Genomic DNA, 25298 nt, shown 5'->3' with positions numbered 1-25298 from the left:
GGATGTAAAACAAACATTCCTTCCAAGCGTGGATCATGGAGTCCTTGTTAATAGCTCACATGGCTCTGAACTGTTTCCCAGCTCAAGTTTACCCAAGCACAGTCTTCACACAGAGGGATCCAAACACTTTTTGTTACATCACACTGCTGTTGTAAGGAAAAACAGCACATACCTCTTTCAACCCATATCCCCTCAGTTTAGAATGTGTTTAAAACAAATGTGCCTGAAGACATGACACAAGAAAAAAAGAAATGATATTTGTTTTACTTTTAAACTTCAGATTTTCACACATTGGCTTGTTTCTAATAGATTCAACTGCGCCACAGATCTCTACATGTCTAAAATCTATGTGTATCGCACAACTTTTCACACACAGAAATTATTGCTATGATCCAGGCATCCTCAGTGACTGCAAGCAAGGACTAATTTTACCCACAAGGAGGCACAATTGGGACAATCTCTTAGCTGTCCCATCCACAGCCACTGAGAGTCATGAGAGGGCTGCAGTGGGACAATGGATTGTTTGACTGTTGTCTTAAGTGGGTCTGAGGTCTGACACATCAAAAGTGAGTCAAAATTTCATGCAAACTTGTAAATACACTCTCTGGCCACTTTATTAGTTTCCCCTGTTCAACTATTTGTTGAACAAATTTCTAGTCAGACAGTTCAGTGGCAGTAACTCCATGCATTATGCAAGTAGACATAGTCAAGACTTTCTGCTGAAGTATTTTAGCAATTGCAGATCTACTGGGATTTTTCTGCACAGCCATCTCTAGCAGTTACAAAGAGTGAGCTGCAGTTCTCTCGGTGAACTCAGTGTTCACTTTGTTGATGTCAGAGGTGATGCCAAGGCTGCTTTGAGAACATATAAGGGCAACAGTAGCTCAAATCTAGTTTCAACTCAACTTCAATTCTCACAGGCTCGCCAAATTTGGGCAATAGAAGACAGAAAAAAACTTTGCCTGCTCTGAGAATCTGTATTTTTTTCTGTAGATTTCAGATGTTGGGGTCTGAATTCGATGTATCAGGATTCGTCTCTTAGGATTCGGTGCATCCTGCCTTACATCAACGAGTCAGGCTGATGGTGGTGGTGTAATGATGGAATATAGGTATTTCCTTGGCACACACTGGGCCTCCTTATTACCAACTGAGCATAGTTCAAACGCTACAACCTGCCTAAATTTTGTTGCTGTCACATTATAACCACTGTGTACCCATCATCTGATGGCTGCTTCACAAATGTGACTCACAGCTCAAATCATCTCAAACCAGTTTCTTTAACATTACAGTGAGTTGACTTTACTCAAAGCACCTGACAAATCTGCAGTAACTGTGTGATGCTATTATGTAATTTTTACCCAGAATCTCTGAGGAATGTTTCCTGCAACTTATTGAATCTATGCAAGTAGCAAGGTGTAACTAATGAAGTGGTGAGTGAGTGTATTTCTCTCATTTATCCTAGTCAAGACTATTAAGAAACATTAAGAGAAATATTACAGATATGTACTATTTCTTGTTCATCTACTGAACTTTATTGGTTACACAAACAGCACTGACTGTTTTAACTACTTCTACAAAAGATCAGTTTTCTTGAGTTCTCTTTACACCGAAGAAGGTTTTTGATGATATCCATGTGGTTTTCATTGACTCATCAGAGGCTTGTTCCAGTAAATCAGCTTTCAGACACTCTTCACATGTACAAAAAAATGTTGTTCCCACTGAATACTTAGTAGTATTGCAGTATTAGAAAACATAACATCAGAACACACAAGTCCATATTTAGCAAAGAGGACCATTCTTAGCACTGACTAGCTTCACTGGAAATTTCTAAGAAGCAATACAAAGGCAATTTTAAATTGGATTAGTTTAGATCTAGAGCAGGACCAGGAGACTAAAAGTGACAACACAATCAAAATACCAACATTTGTTTACCACTCATAAAGACTTTGCTTTAAAAAAAATGTAGCAAAAATATCTGTCAAAAGTAGGATGTAACAGTGGATGAAGGGGAAAAGTCCCATTTACTGATCCAAGTCTAACAATTCCAGTTGTAACATATGGTTGTAATGAAATGAAGAGGAGAAACATTGATGCAGCAATGAAATAAAAACTTGAAAGAACCAGTGACTGCTGAGTGTCACTGATTTCTCAACTTGACTGAACAGCCAACTCTTGGCACCCAAGACTTCAGACATGATAAGAAACTCTTTGAAACACCGTCACATATGGCTGTTTATCAGCATTTGCACAAAAGCGGAGTATGCGGCTATAATTATGCTGTGTTTCGGCAGGTTTGCAGTGAAAAATTTGATATTAAATCTGAAGCTGGACAAAAGTGAAGTTTCTTCACCAGACGTTTAGGCTTGCAGATAAGTCAGACATGCATTACTCAGATTTTGCTTTTATTTGTTATTCGTAAGATTTTATTCAGTATGTCACACCACCCGTCTCTCATATCAGCTCCTTTTTGTTGTTTTAATATTGCTACTTTCTTACAAACGCGGTTACTTAACCTTTTCGTTCTTAACAATCTCTCTATAAATACACGATTGCTACATTTCAGTGTCACGGGGTGATCCTGGTCATTTTCCCACACTTTAAAGGGAACTGTTATGCTTTTCTTTATTTCCTATCATGAAAAATTATACCAATTACTGAAGTGGGTGTTCATATTACAGATGAACAAATAATAAAGTCATCATATATACAAAAATTCTCTGTAATCTCTGCTGGAAAATAAGAGGGGCTGTTACTAATTTGGTTGCCAGGCAGTTAGTAGCATAGCATCTCTATCCAACTGCTGTTCAAACTTTCTGTTTGTGAAATGCAACCAATGAGAAGACAGCTCAACAAATTATGCAATACTTCTAATAGAGTCCAAGGAAAAATTAAAATATGAAACGGGTATTGATAGCAATAGATTTTAAATGTATAATAGCCATTTCAGTAAGCAGTAGCAACAGTTAAATGTTTTATAGGCAAAGCACAAATAGGTAAAATAGAGATGCAACTGGATTATTAGAAATGCAAATGTCCATTAGAGAATTAACTTCTTTACCTTTCTTTCTTTCATGCTGCTTTCTTACACTATACCCATAAAAGATAGATAGATAGATAGATAGATAGATAGATAGATAGATAGATAGATAGATAGATAGATACTGTTGAAAAGACAAACAGCCTAAAGAAAATCAATAGAGTACAATGTACAACATGAAGGTCAGAGATTCTCCACCGTTCACTCCCACCTCGCCCATTGGTTGATAAACGTCATTCTGCTGAGCCTCATTGGTTGTGAAAACCAGGAAGGGGGGGAGTAGCCAATCCAAGGGATAAAACGGTTTGACAGCAGCAAGTGGAGTCATCTGTGTCTCTGGAGTTGGGGGGTATAGATTCAGCATCCTCAGCATCCTTCAAAAAAATACTTAAACTAACTAGTTTTCACTGACTGAAGCAATCGGCTGAGACATATCTATATCAGTCATGGCAGCCTACAAATTAGTGCTGATTCGTCACGGAGAGAGCAACTGGAACCAGGAGAATCGCTTCTGTGGGTGGTTTGATGCAGATCTGAGCGAAACAGGTGAAAAGGAGGCGAAGAGAGGAGGACAGGCCCTAAAAGGTGAGGACGAACCGATGTGAAGTCTTCCTTCATTCCGTGTGGTATTACGCTCTCGGCAAGTAGCAATTGCATAACCGCATACTCTGAGCGCATCGTGTCATATACCGCCCCCTGACCGTGTGCAGACGTGCTGAGGCGATGCTTTTATGTGGCTGCACTACAACAGAAATAATAAAGGCCTGCAGAGCAAAGAGAAAAAAAAGAAGCCCTGCAAAGTAATGTATTTAGATAAATGTTCATGCAACTGGCTCTTTCACCCAACCTTAATCAGAAGACCTAATTTTTATACAGAGCAATCAATAATAGCTAGACTGCTGAGCCCCAGCCAAAATAGTCATTTTTCCGTGCAGTCATACCAAACAGCTGTCATTGTTTTATAATTAGATGCTTTTCATTGTTATATGCACCATATCTTTTACTATGAGGTTGAGGTTTTTGACTGCAGAAGCATACTGAAGACATCACCTTGAGCTCTGAGCAATCCTAAATGTAATTTCTGCAAGGCCTGAGATACAGGCTTGTTATCTCTCTTTATACCATCATATTCCAGGTGTTATTCTTAGACAACAGAGTGAAGAAATGTAATAACTACACAACTATGCAAGTATTCCTGTAGAAATATATATTTTACCAGACAAAAAAAAACCCTCCAGTGTCTCCCACTCTATGAATCTCGCAGATGCTAGCTTTGAGTTTGACATTTGCTACACCTCCGTGCTGAAGCGGGCCATCAGGACACTGTGGCTGGTTTTGGACGGCATTGACCAGATGTGGGTGCCTGTTCATCGGACATGGCGGCTAAACGAGCGTCACTACGGAGGCCTGACGGGGCTAAATAAGGCAGAGACTGCTGCCAAGCACGGAGAGGCTCAGGTGAAGATCTGGAGGCGCTCATTTGATATCCCACCTCCTCCCATGGGTCCAGACCACGACTACTACACTATCATCAGCAAGGTAAGATATCATATTGGCAGTGCATGAACACAATCAATGAACTTTGCTGACGTCCGAGAGAAACAATGGTTTTGTACATATTGACTTTCTTAATCAAGTATCTCCAGACAAACTTAACAAAAATGAGCCACAACTTAAACATATCTCTGAATTCAGGCCTAACCAGCTGTGTGAGAGAAATCAGCAGAAATGGCACGAGTATTTAGAGAGAAAATAGTGGATTTAATGTCATGTGTCTCAATCTTTGTGTCTCCAGCATACTTAGCTTAAATACCAAAAAGCTTTATGTATTTACACACACAACATTGCAAAAATCAAGCATGGTCACCACAGAGACGTAGTAGATTACTGTTTGCCAGCAGGAGCCTTAATGCTATTGCCTACTAGTAAGTTCAGTGTGAGTTAATGTATGACTGAAAGAGTTCTTTTCCGTTTAGGTTCAAAGTTCAAGTTAAGGTAGAAACAAATAGCTCTTGTCTTCCTTGCTATTTTTGAATTGTAATATAAAAAAACATGGGGTTTTTTGGGTGGGGGGGTAAAATAAAGCTTAAGATGCTAACTCTGTTTTTTGTTCTGTTATTTAGTTTGCACAATGACGCTGTCATGTTTGCAGGATCGTCGTTATGCAGAACTGACTGAGGACCAGCTTCCTTCCTGTGAGAGCCTTAAAGACACCATTGCACGGGCGCTGCCCTTCTGGAATGAAGAGATCGCCCCTCAGATCAAACAGGGAAAGCGGGTGCTGATCGCCGCCCATGGAAACAGTCTGAGGGGGATCGTCAAGCACTTGGAGGGTGAGTAACACTAAAGCTTCACTTAGACTTCCGTGAGAAATCTACATGCTAACTGATGATGTAACCAGAAACTCCTTTTATCCCTACACCACAACCTTTCATGCAATTCACGTCGTAGTATGCATGTAGTTACATTTCTCGGAAGGTTACGTAGAAGGTTGCGGTGCAGGGTTAAAATGGGGTTCTGGTTATGGTGTAAGTTACAGGGTAGATCTGATGCAAAAGTATGAGTCACGAGTAAATGTTTTAAAATTCAGAAATTGACTTGGTAGGTTCACAAATATATATATATTCATGCTTTAATGTTCTTGCTTTATCACCTCTACTCACTCTCTGTCTGGAACACCCATCATGTACCATATAAAACAGCCACTGTGATGTTTTCCATTGTCATTGTTCGATGAAGATCCTGTTATAAAAGCTTGAACTGAGCATTTTCACTGTCGCCCTCTGAGGTGGATCAAAGTGTGAAAAGTCACACTAACTGGCTAGTAACTTCTGTTTGGCAAGCCTGAGTGTCTTTTACGTTCCTACTCTAATAATGACCATAATTTACAAATGGACTTTATATGTTATGTTTATGTTGTTGCTTGAAACTAGCGACTGAGCCCAGAAACACATCAAGAAAGTGTTTACTGAGGTTACAGAGCAAAGAAGCCAGGGGCTGTTTTCCCATAAACACAAGTCTTTTTGTAAACATGGGGGTCACCCCCCCTCGTTCAGAAGAATGCACGTTTAACCCTTTATTGACCAAGATTCATACAGAATGTTTCTTAAAAATTCACATCTTTCAGGAACAGCTGAATTTTCTCTCTAGCCAAAATCCTTGACAGGAAAGGTGATGTGAAGTTCACATGGTAAAATCTAGGTGGAGCTGGTTTTTGTTTGTTTGTTTGTTTGTGCTCAGACAGCATAGCCTTGTGAATCCCTTATGATACCATAATACATTGAATATCCTCATAAAGCTCGTCTTTTCTTCTTTCCACAATCATTTGAATTTTACAAATAAACAGTTATTAAACATTTACAGTCATTTTAAGGTTAAGGTACTTCTGCATTAGCTTCACATTTTCAGCACAGAAGTCATCCCTGTCTTTTATACCGTCTCTGGACTTCCTTTTAGCTCCTTTCCTCTCCATGTACATTTGATGATGAGTTTTGACACTTCACTATGTATCAGTTAAGATGTGCTTTCACAATCTTTACAATAGGTTGGGGGTTTTTCCAGCCCTGGTAGGCCATATCGGTAGAGAGCACCCTCACTAACCTATTCTATTTTGTTCTGTAGGATGGCTTGAAATATGACAGAAAAGAAAAGCAAAATAAGGGTCCCCCCTAAGGCTCCCCTTCCAAACAAAAGGGTGTTCCACTTGGTTAGTTGGTTATTATAAGCTTCTAAGGACCGAAAGATAAAATAAGCTGACATTAATGAGGGAATATAGCTATAGCTAAAAGCATAGGCTAGAGGAAAAAACAAAACAAAACAGGATATGGTTATACAGAGAATTATGGAGTACCCTGTAGTCAATCACTGTATCAGCAATTGCAGTATATCTGTACAAAATGACATTTTGTCTGTTCTTTTTGTAGGAATGTCAGATGAAGACATCATGGAGCTGAATCTGCCAACAGGGATCCCTATCCTCTATGAGCTCGACAAAAACCTGAAGCCAGTGAAGCCAATGCAATTTCTTGGAGACGAGGAGACTGTACGCAAAGCCATGGAGGCCGTTGCTGCTCAGGGAAAGGCCAAGAAGTGAAAAAACACTGTGAAAGCTCCCTTTGTGTACGATGGAACAGGTTGCCCCTAACAGCTGGCCTCAGATTAGTGTTTCCTCTAAATCCTGATTTATTTTGAGTTGTAATATGTGATGAATATACTGTAGTTTGCTGTCTGTTTGTACAGTACAGGGGAGCAGTAGACAGTAAATGACTGATATACATTAAAGCCATGGGGGCCAAGACTCTCAAGAGATTGTAAATATTTTTGCCTAAATATTACATTATAATCTTATATTATAGCCTTTACAGTGTAAGTATTGAAAGAGAATTAGAAATAATGTCAAAAAAGACAATAACTAGAATATGTAAGTTATATCCTTTTTCACTAATGACAGAATTATAAAACTTTGTTTTTGTTGTTACATGAAACGAGTCTTTGGCTGTGACATCATTAAGCAAATGGTTGTGATATTTGAATGCCTTTAAATAGTAAAAAGCAGAGGAAAGACTAAAATCCATGTATGCATTTCATGGTGCAGGCAATTCCAAGGTTAGCAATACTGAGAGATGAGGTCTCTGTTGACCTCACATACAATACTGCTACTTTATTTTGGTGAGATACTGACAGTGGTAAAGAAATTATACCTGTTTAGATGGCATTGTTATTTCTTTGGGTGATCCAGGATACTGGGATATTGTAGGATATTAGAAATTAATTCAAAATATAGATTTACCATATTTTTTTACATAAATAGTACCACAAAGTGTACATAAGTTATTTTCTATGTCATTCATTTCATCCTTTTCACTAATAGCGGAATGTCATTTTACAATCTCTTGAGAGCAGGACGGGACGATAAGGACAGACTAACAGTCCTTTTCTCTTACTTTGCTTGTCTATGATTAAATTATATGCTGTCTCCTTCTATGTTGTTGCTGTCTTTGTTATTTGTTGGCATTTTGAATGGTGCTATGCTGTGTGTTTTGCACCGTACATGTGATCAATCCACTGTTTAGACAATGATATTGTGACAAATGAATTATGGGAATAAAGATAAAAGGTCTAAATGAATAATTGTACTTGTTACTGTGTTTGTTTGTTTGTCCTCATCCTTTTCTATCAGCTGGTCTTGCAGCTGACTTTAGACCAGCTAAAAATGTGTGAAATGGTACAAGCAGTTATTAGTTTTAGTGGGAAATTACTTTTTCACACAGTCACAGGTTTGGGTGGCTTTTCCCCTTTAATAATAGAGTTTAGAACTGCATTTTGTATTTACTTGGGTTATCTTTGTCTAATATTAAAAGGTGTTTAATTATGTGTTTGATATATAAATGTGACAAATATCCAAAAGTAAAATGAATGAAGCATGAAATCTTGCTGGTGGTCAAACCACAATTTTGACTAAACTCATGAAGGAGAAAGTATTTTTTGTCCCAAGGGCATATTGTACTTCCAGACATTTTCAAGAAATAACCATTTGTCATGATGACCTCAAAAAAAATTAAAAATGACAAGGTGGGTTCTAATAGATAGATTCAGCTCTATTTCGGAAGTACTTTGAAGTCTCAGTGGAAAAAGACTTGGGGAAATAGTTTGAACATCTCCTGAAAGAGTTCCTTTAAAGTGAAATACTTTTGAACTCCAAGTTCCATGATGCAGTTCGTGTTGTCTAAGCGGTTGCAAGCGGGAGAGGATGTTTGTAGCACCGGGATTCACAAGTAACGTGTTATTGCCACCGTATGTAGTTGCAAACAGACTTACCAGTCCTCAAAATGAGGAAAGCAACAGAAAACCAAGGAGACACTCGGTATGAAGAACTGCTAACTCTGAAGCGCAATGTACTGGTAATTTGCACGCGCGTTAGCCAGCTAGCTAAACATTACTTCCTGAAACGACTTGCTAGTATTTATTATGCATTTTATTATTTGTTAGCTCGCTACAGCAAGACATTTATGTTGGTTCTAAAATACAGCGTTCAAAGCTGGTTTTGGTTTCTTCTTAAAGCGAGTCCAACACGACGCGAGGAACTGACGCTAATGAATAACGTTCTCATACTTAGCTTTCTGTTCTCTAGCTCCTAGCATATTGACAGATAATAACATTTAACCGTTAGCCAGTTTGTTAACGTCTGTTTGGGACTGAGGTTCTCAAGCGACACTGCTAGGTGATGTTATTTTGAGGCGATAAGACGTTTCTTATGTCAACGCAATATCACGACTTGTCAAAGCGTCAAACCATTTGCTCTTGCTGATCTCATGTTGTCACCTCACGTAGCATGCCGTGATTGGTAACCATTAGCCAAGCAGAAGTTGTCTAGCAGGTGTCTCGCTTTTGTTGGCTGTGGAAGGTTAACTCGTGCTTTGTTGGTCGTCTTCTTATTCGCTTTTTTGTGTGTTTGTGTGGGGAAAAAAACAAAACAAAAACTGAAGTTGCGTCATTGTCGTCGGCTTGGTGACCGGGCTAACTTCAAACGTTAATAGAAATGTGATGAGTTCCCATTTCTCTGTCTTTCTTGCAGCCCACTTGGAGCTTGCTTCTCACCGAGAAGTAAAGGTGAGTTGAAGTGACAGGTCGAATGTTGATTTTCATGAAAATAACCTTTACTTGAACCTGCTCCGTGAGATTTTGCCTCCAGTGTGTATGCGTTTACTTACTGTGCAATAAAGCACTCGACTGTAACGTTTATGATTTTGTTTATTTTATTATATAGTCTCACTTATTGTGTAGTTTCATGCTGTGGGACTGTTAATGAGCAATTAAATCAACAACTAAGCCAACCAAAGCGTCAGATAGTGCTTTGGGTTTTAAGAGGAATCAGACACAACAAGAAAAATAAGTTTGTCAGAGGGAGATCTTTTTGGCGCCTCTTAAAATAAATTTAGACCTGTAATAAAAAAGAAAAAGCACAGATGGATATTCCTTTGTAAGTACAGTAAATGATTAAGGTGTAATGTAACAACTCCTTCAAAAGAACCTAATGCATGCATCATATTTCTTCTGTACCTTAGTAAAGGACCTTGTAGTTGAGCAGCGCTCCCTATCCAACGCATCTTTTCACCAGGAGACTCCAATGAAGCCTTCTCAGGTCCCTAACTGGCTTTCTAATCCACCACCGAGGAGAATGTTGCCAATTCAGACACCTGAGCTGTCCTACAGGGACAGAATAGGTCCACACTGGCAAAATCCTCATCCCCCAGGACTAATCCATTCATCAGGATTTAATTCACTTAATATTGGTTCCCCTGTGAATGGACCTCATTTTATGCCGAAGGAAAGGCTGGGTCCCCCAAAACACTTTGCTCAACCTCCAGGGCTTATTCCAAACAACCCAGCTACCATTGGGATGTCATCAAATGCCCCTCAGCCAATACCAGGAGACCATCAGCCAGGATCTTTTGAGACATTTTTGCTTCCAGAGGTTATCAACCAGTCACCATCTTCCCACATAGGCCGAGATCAAGTGACTGACTTCAAGGCTTCTTCATCCAGCTCAGAAAGTAAAGCTGTAACAACACAAAGACAAGAATCAGATAAGGTATAGTTTCATCTTTTTTTCATATGGTCTTAGGTGAAACTCAGATTTTGTGCTGGTCGAGTGTTTTTATGATCAATATGATTATGAGTAGTTATGCTGAGTTTATGTGGCTTTTAACATTTTGTTAGGCTCAGTCCAGTGATGTGGGATATTCTATACCTACGGTCCAGCTGCACAGACCATTTGTGAGTGTTACAACCCCATCATTCAACTACAGAGCACCCTATGAAGTTCACCCACAGTCCCCTTCACACTCAAAAGGCTGGTATTCTAATATCAGTCATTGGCCCTTGCAGGGCTACCATCTCCATCCAAAACCCCACTCATCCGACAGTAGTCGTTTACCCATCATGCATATCTCTGTAGCCTCTTCCCAGGTAAAGTTTTTATATCTTTAATAACACAAAGTTTATTTTGAGTTTTGAAATCATAATGGATGCTTTCTGCTTGTCCAGTCTTATGCTAGGCTGGTCAGGCTGAGAGCTTTTCACTACTTGATTAGATTGAGGATAGAAGATGACGTAGTCAGCCTTGGCAGCATGATTTTTAAAATAGATGATTTAGCATTATAAACAGACGTAACCGCCATTTGGTTTCATCTTACTATTTAGGGTTTTTTATTTGCAGTAGGAAGACTTGTCTTATTAACATGTATATGTTATTTAAAAGAGAAGGCAATTTAAGAGCACCTGTTGATTTACAAATACTGAGAATTTTTCGCCAGTTTTTGAATTTGCAACACATTTTTGAGTTTTCAACACTATTTTTAAACCCGAATCAGCTATTTTTTTTTTTTTTTTTTTTTTTTTAACCTTAATCAGCTATTCAAATATTTGTGACTAAAATCACAGCTGAGACTAACTATGGTCCATATTTCTGAAACTGGCAGTAGCTGGAAGATCTTTAGCTGAAAACCCGAGCTGTTTTCACACATGAACTGTGAACATTGTCAAGAGATGAGATTTTTTTTGATATGGGCTGATATAACCCAGTCTCACAAGTAAAACAAAGCCGGAGATTGTCTGCATCTCTTTGGTTTTTTATCACTGTAAATAATATATATTTATATTATGTATGTCAATATTACATTTGGTTTAGGCAAGGGGTGGCAGAGCATGGAAAGAAAACTGAACACTCCGTTTACATGGGACAAACTGGCTATTATTATAAATTGGCTTTATAAAATGGAGCTGGCAGGTTAAAGACAGTTTAATTCCTCATTCAGTTGCTTTGATTATTTGTTTCTTTTTCATACAAGTTCATCGGCTATTGTCTAGAAACATTTAGTACCACAGTGCGTGCTGAAAACAGCTTTAAATAAGTTAAAGTACATTCATTAGCTATTTATTAAGTCTGTTTATTTAACAAAATAATTTCTAAACTGGTTGTCACGTGTTTTGTTTTTATAAGATAAATTGCATAGCCACAATGTTACTGCTGTTGAAATATAACTTAAGTAGGTTGCTAACTAATTTTTCTTTTTTCAACAGGAGCAAACACTTTCAAGTGAAAAGTTAATTTCAGGTAAAATTGTCATTTAAAGTAAACTCTAAACTTTCAGATAGGTTATCTGTTTGGCAGTATTGCTTGTTAATTCCTGTAGCTTCAATACACTGAAAATATCAATGACCTGCAGGTAATGTGGAATCTCTTAAGTGATGCAAACAAATGGCACTAGGCTGACAGTATGGTTCGCATGCTGCAGCAATGTTATTATTATTATCATTTGTCTGTGGGAATTTTTGTGTGCATGTACAGAAAAAAAAAATTACTCTAAAGGTTTTAGAACTCTCTTTTAGTAGAGTTGAGGTCAGGGCTCTGTCTTGGTCAGTCAGGTTCTTCAATACCAAACTCATCCAGCCATACCTTTATGGACCTTGCTTTGTGCACTGAGGGACAGTCATCCTGAAACATAAAATGGCCTTTCCCAAATTGTTCCCACAAAGTTGGAAGTATAGAATTGTCAAAAATGTCTTAATAACCTAATGCATTAAGATTTCCCTTCACTCTTACTAATCGTCCCAGGCTAGCCCCAGAAAAACAACCCCTAAAGCATTATCCCCCTCCTCTAAAATTTACACTTGGCATAATGCAGGTAGGTGCCGTCCAGCAAGCTAACTGTGCTAACATGTTGACGCTGTGCTGCCCCACGCACGGGGTGATCCGAGCTAACGGAGATTTGCCGTGTTAAAGCGGTTATGGGGTTAACGTCATTTTAACAAGCACTACAATGAACATATTTCCATTGTTTCACGGTCCAGTGGTGGCATGCTTTACATCACTCTGATTGTTGGCAGTGTGCTTGGTGACATAATGTTTCCATGTCGTTAAAAACCTATGCCATACTATTACCCTCCAAACACACAGTACTTGTAAACGCCTACACTTTGCAATGTTTGTAAAGGTAGACTGCATGGCTTGCTGCTTACATTTTTACACCTGTGGCAGGGATTGAAAACCTGAATTCAAAGTTTAAGAAGTATGGCCCAGTACTTTGATCCATGTACTATGTGAACGAAAGTGTTAAGTGTTTTTATGTCTTAAAAAAATACCCTAATGATGATCTGTTATCACTTTAATTTGTGCTTCAGATTTGCCTTTAGGAATTTCTTCATGCTAAAAACAAAAAAATATCACCTACTCTTATTTATTTTCATGTGACATTTAGAGCTCCAGTAGATATTTTCATTAGATTTGTTGGTGATTTAAAAATTCAAAAAAACTTTTTCATCTGAGCTATAAAATATAATACCTAGGGGCAAAAAAGTGTCCATTGCACAAATTGTGAAAGCTTGAATATGTGATTTTGCCATTTGTGACTTTAAAAAATAGTACATTTGAAAACCTGGAATCATAACCTTATCCTTTGAAATAAATGATAAGTTTATTATCAGAATAACTGCCATTAAATTTCTGCAGTTGCAGACTATCATTCTTTTGTGAACATATTGAGGTATATTTATCTGATGTGGATAGTAAAACCTTAAGACGTATATAGTTAAAACTATAGTAAATTCTGGTCATTTTGTAGTCATTAGTGAACCCTGAATATTGTTCAAAAGAAAATATAGTCTTTTTTTTCCCCTTTCTCCAGCAGTGGACTTGAACTACTCATCAAACAAGAGGTGCAGCGAGTATGAATATTGTTCAGAGAATGCCAAGAAACCATGTCCTCAAGGGGCAAACTCAAACAAAACGGAGACAACAAAACCCACCGTTCCCACTGCACTTGCACCTCAGGCATCAGTGACGCATTCTTCAGTGTCAGAAAACCAACACAAGACCACAGATGTCCATCTACATGCAGAACAGGCATGTGGACAGTCAGCATGCTCAGAGCTGTCATCTACTGTCGGACCTTCTCAGTCATGCTGTAAGTCATCATCGCATAAAGAATGTACAGAGAAAACAACATCAACAGGTGCAAAGGAATCATTTATAAATTCTTCTCAGAGTCATATACCACAGTTAAAGGAAATGAGATCACATTTAAAGCCAAATGAAGGAAGTGTGAAAAAGACAAGTGAGGAAAAAAATAAAAGGGATAAATCAAGCACTTTGTTAAACTCTGATGTTCCTCAGAAGGACTCTACTAGCTCTTCACCTGCTGAGTTAGGCAGTCACCACTCTGGTTTTTCTTCCAGTAGTAGCTCTGTCAAGACCCCGAAAAGAAGTAATCCCGGGGGGGAAAACAGAAAACTCAGCAGTAGCACTCACAAATCAACCTCAAAACCAAATTCAAGTTCTCTGAGTGGTCGGACAGGAGAGCGGAATAAAGCTTCTCGTTCACGAAGACCTGTAGCTTCTTATGACGCCAATGATCTTTTCACTCCTGATCCTGTGACGTACATTGTTAGCTCCTCAAATAAGACTGTAAAACCCAGGATAGATGGGGAAACAAGCAAAACAACAGAGAAACGTTCATTCAGCACTGCGACAAGCTCCAGCAACTCAATTACTGAGTCCTCTTGTGAGAAACCTCAAAACTGCAAAGTAACCGGTCCTCTTCTTGAAGCATCGTCCACTTTACCTAACCCACTAGGCAGTTTTCCAACTGTAACGTTAACACGGGTAAAACTGGAAAACTTAATAACACCTTCTCCTCGAGATAAGGACACCAAAAACAGCCCCATCCCTTCTTCACACAGGCAGCTTAAGGGTGACCAAAATCCATCTCTTCTCTGCAAAAAAGTGAGTACAGGTGCTGTAGAGACTGACAGTGCTGCTGCTGAACAGACTTCTAGTTATTGTCAGTCTCTATCACTGGAGGGGCAGGAAAGTAAAGGTGATAACAAGCAGATAAATGAAGAGGATCCCATAGATGTGGAGCTGGACCTCGGGCTGAGTTTTGCAGTAGATGTGGATCTAACCCAAAGCTCCCATAGCAGTGAGGATGAGCAGCTACTTTCCTTGGAGGAGATGATGGAGCGTGCTACTAAACCTTCAGATACACCTGAGAAGGGAACATTCTCAGATCCTAGTCCACCTAGACGTCTGAGCTCTCAGTCAAAAAATGTAAGTAAAATGTCTCGGCCTTTGTTGTATGTTGTTACTGTTGTTACTGTATGAAAATAAGCTTGCTGATCTAAAGGACAGTAAAACTTTATCTGTATTTGGATGTTAACTATCACATGTTGTTTTCCTCAGCAACCATTTCCATCCACAACAAAGTCAGGCAATTACAAGAACAATCTTGACCAAATACTGAAGGAAATAAATAGCAATAAGAAGTGAGTTGTTTCACCGCCGTTTCATTTCATTTCAAGAGCGACAGCATCTTCATGAAACTCTCTGCATTATTCACTAGATCAAAAGAGATTGAGAGACAACTCCTAACTGCATGTGAAGAAGACCTGTTGAAGATAGCTGAATATGAAGAAGCAGAGGAGAACCGAGAGGAGGGCATTTCTTCTGAACAACAGTAAGGCACACAAAGACATGCTGGAAGTTTATATTTTGTCTCTGGGGGACCGTGCTTTCACTGGAGTTAACTAAACTGTGAACTGCTTGGATTTGTTTACCAGGGAATTCTTGCAGCGGTACTCATTGATGTCTGCTGCAATCAAAGAAGTCCCTCCAGGAGAAGAAGTGTTCAACCTGGAGAAGTTTGGTCAGATCTTTGACCAGGATACGTTACAGCTCAGGCAGTGCCTGGTCAATCCACAGGGAACAGCACAAAAAACGCTTCTGTGGTGAGTTGAATTTCTGTGTGTAAAAATAACATTTGTTGTACTTTTGTACTGAAAATTAGATATACATAAGTAATTATTGTTTGGAGTGCATGATATTTTGATGATCTTCTAAACTTTGCCCAAATACTGCATTAGCAACAATTGACCATCTATAATTTCTTTAAAGTTGTCTTGAATACTAATTGAACAAATTACACTGAATTAACCTCTGAGGGCATTTTTGTTGCCTCGGCTTCAAAGGGTAAACTGGCCTTCCAATTCAGCTAGAAACTTAGCAGAGAAGCCCAGACTTCCCTCTCCCTGGTCACCTCCTCCAGCTTGTCCAGGGGAACACTCAGGCATTCTCAAGCCAGCCAAGAGATATAATCCCTCCAGCGCGTCCTGGGTCTGCCCCGTGGCCTCCTCCTGGTGGGACATGCCCGGAACACCTCACCCAGGAGGCATCCTTTTTAGATGCCCAAACTGCGTCCTTTCGATGTGGAGGAGTAGCGGCTGTATTCTGAGGCCCTCTAAGATGGCTGACCACCTCAACTTATCTCTAAGGGAGAGGTTAGCCACCCTTCAGAGAAAGCTCATTTCTGCTGCTTGTATCCGTGATCGCATTCTTTCCATCACTATCCAAAGCTGCAGCACTAATCAGGCAATCAATTATAAACAGAATCGATCCAACACCCACCAAGAATGAGTCCGACTTATTGCCGGCTATGCGGACCAAGCTCCTGAAATGATTATTTAAGGATTGAATGGGTTGTAGCAACCATTCAGACACCCCATACTCCTGCAGTCCCTCCCACAGAACATCCTGAGGGACCCAGTCGAATGCATTCTCCAAGTCCACAAAACACATGTAGACTGGTGATTTTTTTTTCTTTCTTTTTTCTTTCTTTTCTGCTTTAAAATTTAAATTTCATTTCAGTAACTATGTAAATCTACCTCTAATTAAACAGAGGTTTTATGAGTCCTGTACAGTGGGTGGAAGTATCATGAAAAGAGGATTCACAATCCCAAAAGTCACCAGATATATTTACAAAAAACACACAAAGTTAGCAGCACTGAAGGTAATAATGGTAGGAGGAGTAGGCATGATGATGATGATGGTAGGGTATGATGTGGAGGGTTAGGGAAGATGTGGGAGCCTAACCACTGGTCATTGTAAGAGAGCTACACAGAGCAGATAGTGGGAGCTCTCATCAATAAGAAGCTTTTATGAGACTCGTTGTTTCTTGGCTGGAGAGTGAAGTGTAGCCTTGAGAATCACTCAATGCTCACTTATGGCCCTTTGAGAGCTTGTGTGTGCTTATTGTAGCTGAGGAAGAGACTCTTCGGTGTGTAACTGTTGGGAGGAGTGTTACAGTCTGTCTGTTGAACTATATAAAATATCGTTAGCAGTGAGCTCGTGTGTTATTTACTGAGACTCATAGAGTGTGTTTTCTTTATGTGTGATGGTGTTTTTTGGGTTTCGGGTACACTTATTAATCTTGCCACTTTTAAAAATTATTATTATTATTATCATTATTATTATTATTATTATTAATATGTGTTCACAGTCTCTTCCTAAGAGTGAGGAATACAGCTTATTAATTTAATACTGAATGTTGAATCAGTACTGTATCGGCAGATACCCAAAGCCATGATATGGTTATGGAATTCAGAAAATGTTGTATTGGTGCATCCCTTTTGATGGTTCAGCTTTCTGTAAGAAGCAATCATCCAATAACACTGCAGCTACGGGCATTCTTTCAGTGTGACTATTACTGGGCTCTGTGCTAATTGCAGTTTTATACATTATTGACATTTTTCAGACACTGCTGTTGACCTCCAGTGGACATCACAGATGCTTTTATTATCAGCCGGTTTGACTGTAGGTTAACTCTAGTGCATGCTGTTTGTGCCCCCAAAAACAAACATATGATGAATCTTCAGAAGCATGGCAGATATTTTTGAAGTATCCACTAAGTTAGCAACTTGAATAAGGTCAGGTAGAGGGCCACTTTTGGTAGTGGTGTCAAGTTCTTCTGAGTGCCTCTGTGTTGGCTTTTTAAATTTTAAACACCAAATTATTTGCATGAATGACTCATCAGTCTGGGGGAACTCCAAACCAAATACTTCCTTTTCCTGCATAAACACCAAAAATCTGATAACAAATTTTGACAAGAACATAAAAAAAGAAATATGTCTTGTATACCAATAGCATTAAAAAAAAACTGCACAAGTTTAAATAAAGACCTGGAACATTGGTCTTGGCTTGTTATATTTTCTACAGCAGCTTTACTCAGTGCTTGATGTTGATTAGATTTGTCAATAGTGTGCACTGTACTTCAGAGTGGAGTGACAACTTTTGCACGGAGGATGGAAAGGCTTTTTGTGTACATACCCTAAGGCCACAACGTACCTTTTTCATAATCTAATATGGAGCCTTCCGATAAACTTCGCTGAGGACATTTTGCTCTCAGGGTAATGAACAGCAAGTTAGGTCCTGTCAAGAAAAACTACATTTTGACCTGAGGGCACTTACTAGAAAAGTAAATTAGCACAGTTGGTCCTATCCAACACACTGCACTCAGGGATGTATTTAAGTTTGCACACTCAGTTTCAACTCTTAGTTTTCCGAAATAATGAATAACTTTGATCTTTCTCTCTACTTACACTCTCCTGCTTTACATCAGGTCCAGCCCAGCTCAGCTGCGATTGCATGTGAATATCGGATTGTTTCAGGAAGCTTATGACTCTAGCTCACCCTGTCCAGCTCAGGTTACCCGTTTCCTTTTCAAGGTAGGTCTGACACACACCCCCGTACTCAGTTTGTTGTACAAATGTTTAAGCTTTGGCAGTTATTCTTTGTCGATCTCATCAGATGATGTCAGTCCATAGTGAGAGGATGATATCTGAGAAGCTGCTACAGGCCCTCTGTGATATTGCCTTGACTGCTGCTTATCAAATAGGTCAGTGCTGTCCTTCCCAACCTTTTGGTAGTTTGTCTTTAAAATGTACATAGTTTTGATGTTCTTGTTGTGAATACTTCCACAGTGAAATATGGAAACCAGCAGTTTAAAGTGTGGGTTCCCAGTTTAACCGACGTGACGCTGGTCCTGATGAATATGGGAGTGCCATTTGTTAAACTCTTCCCTTTTGAGAATCTACAACCTCCATTCACAGAAGGAGATCTGCTGTGAGTACCATCACCATATGACTGGCTCATTCCTTTTGTTACCTTCTATGTAAAATTATAACACATGAGCTTAAAGTCTTGTATTTGGTCACTTTCTAATTTGAAGGAGTTGAATTTTACTGTGTTTTCTGCAGGGAGGACGTCTGCATCAAAAGTGATAGTCCCACCCACAACAAGGAAGAGACCACGTTCCCTGAACACAACTGCAGTAATGTTTTAAAGGTAGTAGGAAATAAACGGCTGATGGCATTTGAGAGCTTAGCAGATTGAGTACAACTCCACCACTCATTGTTTTGTTTTTTAATCTTGTTTACAGTACCTGTCTTACTGTATGGGTCTGTGCCCACGTGCATACAGCGACAATGAGCTGCTGTTGCTTCTTACTGTAATGAGTCACATCGGCCTGGAAACGCGGCTCATCCTCGAGTCGAGTGTGGCACTGGAGCCTCTGCTGTGTAAAATTGTCAACAACATCAGAGATTGGGACGCTCTGGTCAGTGCATGAATGTCATTGTCTGCCTCTTTATTTCCTCACATTTCAGTTTGGCACATTTTACGTTGACATTAAAGCAAACATTTTTCTTATAGCTGTTGTGTTTAATCATCCCCTAAGTGTATAGTATGGTTGTTCCTTGTGAAGTGTCAAGAGAAATATTCTAAATGACACTTCTTCAGCTGAGAGTCTAAGAGTGAAGACACACACTGCAGATCTTTACTTGCAAGGGCGGTCACAGAACGCTCACATCAGAGTGGGGGCCCTGTGATCAGCGCTCTGTTACCGCTCTGGTCTTTATTTATATACAAAGCAATACAACAGTGAATATGTCTATTCATAGGCAGAAGAATGTTAGTGTGTAGGGAGTGAAGATAAGAGTGGTTCAGGTGTATGTGTGTGTGTGTTGTGAGATTCAGAAGGACGCGGCCCCTCTTCTTGTTAGGGAGCGCAGATAAGTGTCCAGCTCTCCTCTTTCCTGTTTGTTCAGCTATTATCGCTGTGAGAAAGAATTTATAAAACAGTCTTGTAGTGGACAACAGTCTAAGTCATCAAAAGGTCAACATACAGTATTCTATCATATGTAAACTTATATCATTAAAAGCTTATACTGACTATCAGTACAATTTTCTATTGACATGAAGACATTTAATTAATCTGCTTTAGAGTATTAACATATTCTAGCAATTAGCTCACAGTTTTCTGATTTTATACTCTTTACATTGACTCCCAATAGATTTTAGGATTATGTTTCATAATTCTAGCATTAATTACAAAGCACTAAACGACCAGGCTCCAGATGATTTATCTCAGCTTCTTGGCTTGTATGGTACTTATGTTGTTATTTATTTCACTCTTTTGGTGTACAGCACTTTGTCATTGTTTGTCTGTTAAAAACGCTTAATAAAAAAACTTTACTAACTTGCTTTATGTCTTTAGCTTCCAAAAATCTGCCTGGCTCTCACTGATTTGACAGATGATCACCACAACATGTGCCTATTAGTTCATCTCCTGCCTGACAACATTCGTGGAAAGTGAGTCTTTTTATCCTTCTTTTTTGACGTTTCTACTCATATATATACTTAATTTCTAGATATACTGATTTTCTGATTATTTATTTATTTATCTGATTCTGATTTATTTATGCATTTATTTACACAGCTGAATCGAAGAAATTTGTCAGCCAGCAGCTGATGGAAGTGAAAATGAAAGGGCTTAGATACTTCATGTATCAACATGTCTTGTTTTGCTTGTGATATTCACAAGATTTACCATGCCATATTACAGCACTATAACCTACTATACTCTGACCTACAGAATAGCATGAAGGCATGTAAAAGTAAAATAAAGCCAGTATGAAAACATAATATGAAAACAAATACTTTCATCGTTTTGTAATTTTTTCACAATGCCATACCATTAAAAAGAAAAATGTTCTTTTTATGTTTGCTTTGTTTGGACAGAGAGTTGCGCCGACATCTAAGCCTGTGCATGATTTCTAAGTTGTTGGATGGAAATTGCAAATACAAACCTGTGGAAAGAGAATTTCAGGTAATTGGGTTAACTTGTAACCTTGGCAGTTTCCTTTAAACCCAGCGCTTGAAACACTTCTCACATGTAATTTTAAATTATGTGCATTCATCCATTCATCATCAGAGTCATGGGGAGTTTGAAGCCTATATCCACATTAAATATGTAAATTGATTTAATTAATAAAGTTTGGTTTTTGTTTGGTACTTAGCTCTCTGAACTGAGGCCATACCTTCCCCGGATGCAACCTTCCTCCCTTTTCCGACACATGACGAGCACCTCTGGCATGAACCAGAAAGATAAAGAAGAAGACCTGGGCACACTAGACCAGCAGGTGATCATTTTTTTTAGAGTCTGAATTGCAAAAATGTTTCAAACTTGAATTCGTTTTACATCTGTAATAACACCAGGACATACATTTTATTGAGTGTTTTGAAAATGAACATTTGAACATTTCTTCCAGTCCTACTACCTGTGCTATAGCCTTCTGACATTAGCAAATGAAGCATCCAACTTTCAGTTTTTTCCCGCTCACCAAAAGGTAAATTCCTTTTTCCAAGTCTTATCTGATTTTAGATGTTATTGGCCTGATTTTGATTGAATGTTTAAACCCTTCCCTTTTTTCTGTCCCTCAGAAGCAGCTGCTGTTTTTGTCAACTGAGCTGGAAACGCATGTTAAATGTGACATCAGGGAGAGTGAAAAATGTCTTTACCGCAGCAAGGTAAGCATGATTTAATAAGTGTGTTTGTTTTTCTGCAATTTCAGAAAATAAAATCTACAGTACTTTTAACCAAATATGAGAGCTGCTGGTTCAGGCCTATGCAATTCAAAACTATTTTCAATGTTAATGACTTGACCAGTCATTCGCCACTAGCTTGTTAGCAGTAACACCAAGCAGACAGAATATCAGTTATTACCCCTCAGCTGTATAAGGCTGATGGGGTATTTTAATCAACATTACAGGCAGGTGGGTAGACACTTAACTTTTTAAATGCGATAACTCAAAAACGGGGCAACATAGAAGCTTCAAATTGATACCAGAGAACAAGGTGACATCGGATTTGGAAATTGATACAATAGGTGTGTCTACTAGGACATTGAAGGGAAGCGCTGGTGGTTGCCAGCATTTTTGCATCTTTGTCATCAGATTCAAATTGTTTACGATAGATTTGAGATCACATGTAAATCTGATGCTTTTCCCCCATGTATTTAAGTTCCTAATTTCAAAAATTTACCCCGCAGTTAATGCATTAGCAGTTTTCTCTTTCCACCTAATGGCAGCCTTTTTCTCCAAAATTAAATGTTTCAAGTTTAGTTCATAGATAATACTGTGTACACAGATCTGTTAGTCAAGATATCAAAACTGCTTAATAGCATTTCACAGATTAGCAAACAGTATAGATGAGGCTAGACCTATTAGACAGTCGTAATATATTTCCATATTTGGAACCCATTTAACTTGCTGAAACCCTATGCCAGAGACATCTGTACTACTTTAAATTTATATTAAATATATTCATATGAATCATCAGAAATATCAACAAATCATTGCAAGTTTCTTTTCTGAGGTTCTGATAAATGAAATTTACAGTGTGCTACATAAACCTGTATGAGAACTCTTGCCTTCCTCTTCTCTCTCCAGGTGAAGGATCTGGTGGCGAGGATCTACACCAAGTGGCAGATGCTCCTTCAGAGGACAAGGCCTCTCGATGTACAGTAGTCACACACAATTGTTCAATAATTTTTTTACAGGATGTGTTTACTTTGTCTCTTAAAAGATAATTTTATAATCTTATTGGCTATGCTGGCCTTTTCCCTTCTCTAGGATAAACTGTATGATTATTGGCAGCCTGGGGATACTTTGGGGTACAGCCAGGAGGAGCAGGAGGATGAAGATGACACTGCAGAAGAGGAGACTGTGGTGGAAGAGGAAGTAGAGGGGGGTGAAGAGGAAGATGGAGAAACAACTATAACTGAACAGAATGAAGCTGTCATGGTTGCTGAGGAAAAAAAAGATGCCAGGGTGGAGCCAGAAGAAGACACAAAACTTGGTGAGGCAGAAAAAGACACAAATGTTATTGCAGCAGAAGAAGGCACGAAATTTGGTGAACAAGAAGACATGAACACTGCAGAGACAGAGGAAGACATGAATATTGATGAGGTGCTAATGGAGGAAGGTGGTGTCCCAAATGACATGAGCAAAACAGAAGAGGAAAAAGAAACGGTACCTGTCAATTTAAACCAAGTAGTGCCTGAGACGGATCCTCAAGCACTCGTGGAGTCTGAGGGAGTGGATGAGCAAGTGGCTGCTCCTAACATAGAGCGTGTTGATGAGGACGCTGAGACTGAAGCAAGAGAAGGATCTCACCCGGCACCAACACCTGGTTTATTCTGATAGAGATGATCAGTTTTCAGGGCTTTAACAGCCATTGCCTTAATGTTATGCTGAATTTGCACTATTTACAAGACCTCTTTTCCTAATGCCAAAAGGTTTGAGACTTTCACAGTGACTTTAAGGCAAACTGTGTATTTACCTCAGCCAGTGAGGTTATGTTTTTGACGCTTTGTTTGTCTGTTGGCACATTTAGGCACAAGCTTCACGGCTGATATATTTTTATGAAAGTTTGTGGAAAGCTGGAGCATTGGCATATTAAAAAATTCATCGTTTTGTTGTTTTTTGACTGCTGCATGTTTGCATATTGTTGTTTTATTGTTAAGTAGCCAAATATGGAAAATAAACTTTAAGTTAAATTTATTTCTTGTCTCCATAAGCAGCACCAGACAAAACGTCCACCCATCAGTGTTTACAGTATTATTATGTTAGTAATAATCTTTACTAAAGTAATATTTTAATATTTTATTTTTTGGTCTAAAGTAATGTTTATTGTAATAAGTGTCACCCATGTGTGCAGTACTGTTCAAAAGTCTTGAGCTACGTCTCATTTTTGTTTTGCTTCCAAGGAACCACTTTCTTGGAATTTTTTCATAGCGGTCTTAAGCAATAGTTCTCCAGGTTTTCTGAAGGTGTTTCAGGGTTTTTGTTTCAACATTGGCTGCTTTTGCACCCATCTTCAGTCCAGTCCTTGTACCTGAGTATTTTTAGAGGTATGATTTTTCTTAAGCTGCTTAACACTGACTTACAATATTTGTGCCAAATATAAATAGAAACTTAACTGGATGAACCATTGATGTGTGTAATCATAATAGACTTGTATAAGAACCAGCAGCATATTGCAAAAACACATGCTTTGTTCACATTTCTTTAGTTGGAACCATGAAAAATGCCAACGCCAACACATTTCCACAGGCATAAAAGAGTGCTAGTTGGCACCATCAAAGTGATGCCAAATGCTATGCACTGTGTCCTTTGAAAATTTGGGCAAATGTTGACAAAAAAAAGTGTTAGGCAGAAACTGTATGCCAGGTAAACAAAATCTGAAAGTCGTGTTCTTAAGAAATAGGAAAAAATTCAACAAGAGATGCATCTGGCCCCTCAGTTGATCCATTTACTCATCAGAGATGGTCTTGTCAAAATTGGTCTAATTAATAACACAGAAAGGTACAGTCAGAAACTCCATACAATACCATCTACAAAGCATCAGATTGGTAGTTGCATCATTTTTCAGCATGACAATAATCCCAAACAGTGCAGTAAAAGCACACCTGGATGGAAAAACCCACAAAAGAACGGTCATAGATTGGTCTCCCCAGAGCCCGGACCTTAACACTGAAGCAGTGTTGGATCATTCTGACAGACAATGGAACAAAAGCCAGTCAACATCCAAAGAAGAGCTTTGAATGTCCTTCAAGAAGCCTGGATAGTTATTCCTGAAGACTACTCAAAGAAATTACTGCAAAGCTTGCCTAAGAGAGTTCAGGCTGTGCTGAAGTATAAACGTGGTTGTACTAAATATTGACTTTCATCTTTGGCTTTTGTATAAACTGTTTTTACTTTATGTAACGCAGTTCCATATGTGTTTGCCTATGTTTAAATAAATTACATGTATATTCCATTTTCACAGTGAAATAAAATTAAAAGACTTGTACAGCATTTTCGTTTAATTTTATATAAGCAGTATTCACAAATTTCATTTCTTGTCAGAATTATCTTGAATTATCAGAACTATCATGGTCAAAGATTAATCTAATCAAATATAGAACTTGTGTAAAGGTGTAAATCAGTGGGTTAATTTTAAGGTGCGGTTTAAAATAGGTACATACATCAGTAAAACTGAAGGCATTTGCTTTTAAAAATGTCAGTGTTAGTAAATGCTATAGCTGCAAT

General features: G+C 38.7%; 2 protein-coding genes across 11 annotated transcripts; both read left to right on the top strand.

The window, feature by feature from the left end:
• The first annotated feature begins 3336 nt into the window (after positions 1–3336).
• Positions 3337–7992, top strand: LOC100692737 (phosphoglycerate mutase 1). The gene is made up of 4 exons (XM_003451924.5): positions 3337–3622; positions 4302–4576; positions 5190–5370; positions 6961–7992. Exons 1-4 carry the CDS (start codon positions 3484–3486, stop codon positions 7128–7130), a joined length of 765 nt encoding a protein of 254 aa, XP_003451972.1. The 5' UTR covers positions 3337–3483; the 3' UTR covers positions 7131–7992.
• Positions 7993–8734: 742 nt separating this feature from the next.
• Positions 8735–25064, top strand: slf2 (SMC5-SMC6 complex localization factor 2). 10 transcript variants are annotated; one of them, XM_025897427.1, is made up of 22 exons: positions 8735–8900; positions 9612–9646; positions 10102–10628; positions 10757–10813; positions 10925–11005; positions 12119–12152; positions 13726–15143; positions 15276–15358; positions 15436–15549; positions 15653–15820; positions 18487–18592; positions 18675–18762; positions 18848–18989; positions 19124–19211; positions 19306–19482; positions 20422–20516; positions 20946–21033; positions 21224–21346; positions 21476–21553; positions 21648–21734; positions 22656–22724; positions 22839–25064. In XM_025897427.1, the coding sequence occupies exons 1-22, from the start codon at positions 8866–8868 to the stop codon at positions 23406–23408; spliced, it is 4263 nt and encodes a 1420-aa protein (XP_025753212.1). In that variant the 5' UTR covers positions 8735–8865; the 3' UTR covers positions 23409–25064. The 10 variants fall into 10 exon arrangements, with proteins under 10 accessions (XP_025753212.1, XP_005456565.1, XP_005456569.1 ...); XM_005456508.4 differs by having other exon boundaries at positions 13723–15143; XM_005456512.4 differs by lacking the exon at positions 10925–11005.
• The last annotated feature ends 234 nt before the right edge of the window (positions 25065–25298 follow it).

The sequence above is a fragment of the Oreochromis niloticus genome, linkage group LG13 (genome assembly GCF_001858045.2).
Source record: "Oreochromis niloticus isolate F11D_XX linkage group LG13, O_niloticus_UMD_NMBU, whole genome shotgun sequence".
Classification (NCBI taxonomy): Eukaryota; Metazoa; Chordata; class Actinopteri; order Cichliformes; family Cichlidae; genus Oreochromis; species Oreochromis niloticus.
The sequence above is the reverse complement of the archived record's forward strand: the minus strand, read 5'-3'. Positions and strand labels throughout refer to the sequence as shown.